Genomic DNA, 5,548 nt, shown 5'->3' on the forward strand with positions numbered 1-5,548 from the left:
TATGTCCCTTTTGCAGCCAACATCAAATTCTGTAGGACTTTGCAGGAATTATGAATATACCATGCGTATCATATCTGTACGATTTAAACATTAGCAGTGCCCTAGTATTCAAATTATGCAAGAAAACACGTTTGCCTTCTGGACTTAACTGTCATACACTATTGAGTGACTTACTGACATTTGTTAGTAACATACATACAATGAGCTGTAACAGGTCCATGAGCTTTTTTCTACATCAATAACCCACTACTTGTAATGGCCAAAGTTAAACTGATTGAATCTTTGTGCAGCACAAAACGTAAAACCATTCGATAAAAGGGTCTGAAAATCATAGTATTACTTAGGTGATCGCAATCGCTCCATTCGATTCGACAACTAATGGTCGTCATTTTCCTACTTTAGCCCTTTCGTTTTGGGGGAAGTTCTAAATTAATGTTGTCTTTGAAATGCCATTGGAATTTAACCTTTCCCGTTTTTGGCCTTCAAATGGGACGTAGTACCTTTAAGGTTTATTATCATACGCAGGGGTAAATCTCAGGGATAAGAGTGTGGTGCACTTCACGATTTTACATTCTAGTAGCTTATGGCTTAAAGCAAATTGGTAGGGGTATGAATTATTAATTTTTTAACTGAATGTATGTATATATTTATAATTTGCAGGTTATTGGTAATTCAAATTTATACAGTAAAAAAAAGATGTCTGTTCTGACTTCTTTTTATAATTTCACAATGTTTTCTTTTACCCGACCTTTCGGTCGATATACTGGTTTTCTTTAGATATTTCTTTAGATCTTTAAACTTTTGGGAGCATGGTTTCTCGAATAATCGAAAGAATCGATAGCTAGCAGGTAAACGTTGCAGCCTCATGATGTATCTCAGTGGTTGACCTTTGTCCCAGCAAGCACATCCCCGTGCGTTTAATGTACGTGAAGAACTTGCATGATTCATCTTCAAAACAAAGGTGACCGCACCTAATGACGGACCTCACATCCGGGTGAGATGAGTGAGTGTCAGTAAGCGCCCGATCCCTGGCAACAAGTCTGTACACTGCGGATCGTTTGGAGACTGTAATAAAGAGGGGAATAAGCAAGTAAACTTTATGACTTTCTAAAATTGGATTCAGCGGCAATTATCTCGTCTACAGAGTCATGTGAGAGGATCACAAAGTCAATAACAGGGACTTTTAGATTTGCACGTCGACATAGTGGACTGCTACGCGTGACGTCCTTTTAAGGCACTGGCATTGCCTTAAAATGACGTCACAGTGCCCTAAAAGGACGTCACACGTAGCAGTCCACTATGTCGATGTGCAAATCTAAAAGTCCCTAATACCAAGGTAGATACACAAGGACAGTGCGTCAGAAAGTACTGTACCAAAATCTTCTTTTTTTTAAATCCCATTGCGTATGAGCCTCAACATCCATATAACCACCTATTCACCACGGTACTCCAAACGTATGATGCAGTACAGCGAAAATGAATTGTCTATTGCTCCACAAACATTGCCACTCAAGCACACATGCATGGTGACAAAGGTAGCTTATAGACAAAGGCGCAACCTTTTGACGTAGGGGAACGGAGGACTATTTTAGCACTTGATGCTTAATTTGCCTGACGAAGGACTTTGTGAGTAATTGACGCGGCTTTTTATGCCTCATAATTATGTGAAACTGTGTGAAAATTGAATTACTGACATGAGCACTAAAACCGCCATCAAAATCAATGACGGATTACGTAATCCGAACAAGAGTCTATCAGATATACAAAATGGTAATTGAATTGCCTTTGGGTTCATTTTCAAAGGTCTTTGCGATCGAGTTACGTGTACAGTCCTTTTTTATTATAGCACCTGATCCCCAATTTCTTATCATCTTTGTTCTTCTTTTCTTTTTTTTGGAATAATTAAGTTTTCTCTCCAGATCTAACAAAACAGAAAGTGCATATTGTTTATATGTGAACAATTACTACAGTAGACTTGATTTCAATATTTTCTTTACAAACACTATCTTCCGAATCATGTAATTATGAAAATGTACAATGTTTGAAAATTAATTATAGTTTTTTTTATGTGTAAACTGATTTTTGGAGTTTTGAATGTAATGGGGAATCTCTTTCTGCATTTTGTTTATGAGGGGAAAGAATAAAAAGTTATAAACGACGAACCAAACATTTATACCTCCGCCTACAAAAGGTTTGACGCCGGCAACGCTCACTGTCTTGTCGTCTGTTACGGACTTGATCTTAAAGTCGATGTACAAATCCATGGTAAATCACGAATAATTTATAAAGCATGGAGCATCAATGTCACGTTAATAGGGATCAATATGTTACTTTTAAAAGATGACATGTATGCATAGGTAAAAACCAAATAAATCAAATCAAAATCGAATTGTATATATACACGTTTAAACATACTTGGAGGTGGTGATGTGCTCACGGGTGTTTTCATTTCTGTAGTTGGTGATCTGGTCACGGGTGTTTTCAATTCTGTAGTTGGTGATCTGGTCACGGGTGTTTTCATTTCTGTAGCTGGTGCTGTGGTTACGAGTGTTTTCATTTCTGTAGCAGGTGTTCTGGTCACGGGTGTTTTCATTTCTGCAGTTGGTGATCTGGTCACGGGGGTTGTCATTTCTGTAGCTGGTGCTGTGGTCACGGGTGTTTTCATTTCTGTAGCTGGTGATCCGGTCACGGGTGTTTTCATTTCTGTAGCTGGTGCTATGGTCACGGGTGTTTTCATTTCAGTTGTTGTTAGAATAGCTGTCGAATCGGCCGTTGTTGGTATTGTGCCGTTGTTGTCGATGTTATGTTGTCCATTCATGTGCGAAGGGTGTCATAATTGTAAAGTAAAAACAACTACAGTTAGAAATTCCTTACGTAAATTGAGGTAAAAATCACACAAACGCACACGCTCGCAAGCAAGCACATCTAAGTACATGTGTGCGCGCGTGTTTGTGTGTGTGTTATGTGTGCGTGTGTGTGTGTGTGTGTGTGCATGTAAATATAGAAACACGATCCCAACTATTCTTGGAAAAATCAACTCAAGGGCACTTTCAATACCCTATAACTCATCCCACAGAAATCATGTTCAGATTACGTAATACCTCATTGTATATAATGATCGAATATTTCAGTAGGCGACGCATAGTAAAGGCCAGCTTGAGTTTCTTAATTTTTGTTTGAGTGGTTTATGATATATACGTACATATAATTTATATTTATCTCCACCCTTCACGGATTTTTGATAGGTGAGGGACTCTACTGTGAGTATGCAGCCGCAGGCAACGTGGTCAGACATTCTAAAAAAAAAGATACCCAATATTGGGTAAAATTTGACACTTTACGAGGGTAAAGGGAACATGCATGTTTATTGGGTAAAATTTGACACAGGGGTGGTTGGGTAAAAAAAAAATCCCAGCAAATGTTGAATATTTGACCCAATTGATGTGCAATATATTTGAGCCAATGTAAAAGGTAAAATTTTACCCAACGACAACCATGTTCCCTTTTTGAAACAACATCGGGTAGTTCTTACCCAACTCATCCTGGGCACTCGTTTACTTTGTTGTTGTGTATTTTTTTACTGGAAAGGTACATGTTATATATTTGACAGGTAGATGCCTGGATTACATTTGGCTTGCGATTAGTCTACGGAGCCCGTATCCTGCCCGTATCCCCTTTCCATGCAGCCTCCGTGCGGAGCCAAGAGGCGGCCGTGAGATATTCGTACGGATTCGGGGGCTTCAGTGCCTCCACTATTTTGTTTCGCGAGAAGTTATACAAATTTGAAAAATCGTATGCCCGTAGCCCGTAGACATGTCATAGGTGGCATTGCACAATCCCCAAACGGGCATTGCGCGGAGGCCTCGCGCTGATCATGCAGCAAACGCACGATATTCCGGTGAACATTGGGGCATAAAAATTATTTTAAAAAACGGCACGGCCGCTGCACTGTAACCGCGCCTTCTCCGCGCAACATATGCACGGAAGCTTCATGTGCCCCCCCCCCCCTCACCCTTGAGCACCCAAAAATGTAAAAATAACGTGTTTTTACATTATTTTTTTTCTCAAGGGGGGGGGGGGCGGGCCCCCAGGCCCCCCCCCCCCCCCCTGGATCTGCCACTGGTCTCTCAGGCTCCACCTGAATTCACATTCGAACAATGAAAATATGTTTTTAGAAGAAGATATGATAGCAATGAAATATTTTATTAACAATAGTGTTGCAGTCGCGATGACGAAAGCCACATTCATATTGTTTTAACTCCCCCCCCCCCCCCCTCCCGATCCGGTTTGCTCTACTCCATCTTTTGATATTATAATGGTGTTGGGACCGTATTAATTATAATTAAATATTAGAATATATCTTCTTCATGAGACGAAGAGCGTTAATTGTAACTCCAAGTACATACCAGGTTATGTTTTGCATTTTAATGCTTAATGGACAGAGAAGTAGAAAGATAAGATGCAAGAGAGAAACAGGGGGAATAATGTCAGAGAGATGGGGAGAGGAGAGGGTCTTACCTTTGAATGTCACGGGGAATCTTATAAAGGGGCAGCAATGACCGACGTAGAAGAGAGAACATAGGAGAATGAAATGGAAATAGTACGGAAAATAGAGCTAAGAAACAAGACATACAGAGGGGAGAACACAGCAGAGAGAGAGAGAGGGGGGAGTTAGAGAGAAGCGGTGAAGAGGAGACTTATGTCACGTGGAGTAGTAAAGGGGCAGCGGAAATGGACGTAAAAGAGAAAGTTTGATATAAAGTGGAGAGAGTATGGGTAAGAGAGGACGACAGGAAGAAAGAGGGGAGAGAATTAAAGGAAGAAAGGTTGGGTAGAGACAGGGTTAGTGGGATGAGGAGACTGGCCATTGAATGTATACGTAATATAGAAATTAGGAAAAAGAAATGAAGGGAAACGAGAGGTGACGAGAGGAGAGGAGAGAATGGAAGAGAGAGGTGGTAGCGGGAGGAAGAGTCTTACCACTGGTTGTATTTTCTAGTACCAAAGGGGAAATTGGTTGACTGAATTCCATTGGTGTAGAAAGTACAGCTCCTCCCATCTGCAAATGAATCAATATGTCACCAGAAAATTGAAAATAATTTCATTTCAATAAATAACACATCAAGTGATAAGTAAGAAGCAATAATACAATAAATACATTCATTTCTAATAAATTTCAATAAATAAATTCATTTGACCTACCATGTGTTTTCTTCCAAAATCTTAATTTAACTACAGCAATATATATATATATATATATATATATATATATATATATGAATATATTTATATATATACGTTTGTGTGCATAATTTATTAGCGTTGTAACGAAAAGGCACGAGGCGCAAACCCAATAAAGCGTGTTGCTGGTCCAAACGAGTATTGATATACTATTTGATAGTATATCCCGCATACTAATAATCTTGCAATCTGATTGGTTTAAACGAGGTCACATGATCAATGAAAGATAAGTACTATCTCCCTGCGATTGGACTTTTGTACTGTAATTTTTGGCTGCTGCCCCACTTGCCCATTGAATAGGCATATA

The 5,548-nt window shown here is 39.5% G+C and overlaps 1 protein-coding gene across 1 annotated transcript; it reads right to left on the reverse strand.

The window, feature by feature from the left end:
- Nucleotides 1–474: 474 nt before the first annotated feature.
- On the reverse strand, nt 475–5,230 carry LOC115922867 (cell wall adhesin EAP1-like). Its single transcript, XM_030982620.1, has 3 exons — nt 4,981–5,230; nt 2,416–2,757; nt 475–1,065 (listed from the first exon to the last, which is right to left on the reverse strand). Exons 1-3 carry the CDS (start codon nt 5,057–5,059, stop codon nt 842–844), a joined length of 645 nt encoding a protein of 214 aa, XP_030838480.1. The 5' UTR covers nt 5,060–5,230; the 3' UTR covers nt 475–841.
- Nucleotides 5,231–5,548: the final 318 nt, after the last annotated feature.

Source organism: Strongylocentrotus purpuratus, unplaced genomic scaffold (assembly GCF_000002235.5).
Source record: "Strongylocentrotus purpuratus isolate Spur 01 unplaced genomic scaffold, Spur_5.0 spur5_scaffold_12, whole genome shotgun sequence".
Classification (NCBI taxonomy): domain Eukaryota; kingdom Metazoa; phylum Echinodermata; class Echinoidea; order Camarodonta; family Strongylocentrotidae; genus Strongylocentrotus; species Strongylocentrotus purpuratus.

Excerpts from the sequence above, each read along its gene's own strand:
- LOC115922867 (XM_030982620.1), bottom strand. The coding sequence starts at position 5,059 with ATGGGAGGAGCTGTACTTTCTACACCAATGGAATTCAGTCAACCAATT. Across the intron at positions 2,758-4,980 it reads ACTAGAAAATACAACCAGTG|CTATTCTAACAACAACTGAA; the intron begins GTAAGACTCTTC and ends CCGATTCGACAG. Across the intron at positions 1,066-2,415 it reads GAGCACATCACCACCTCCAA|TCTCCAAACGATCCGCAGTG; the intron begins GTATGTTTAAAC and ends TCTTTATTACAG.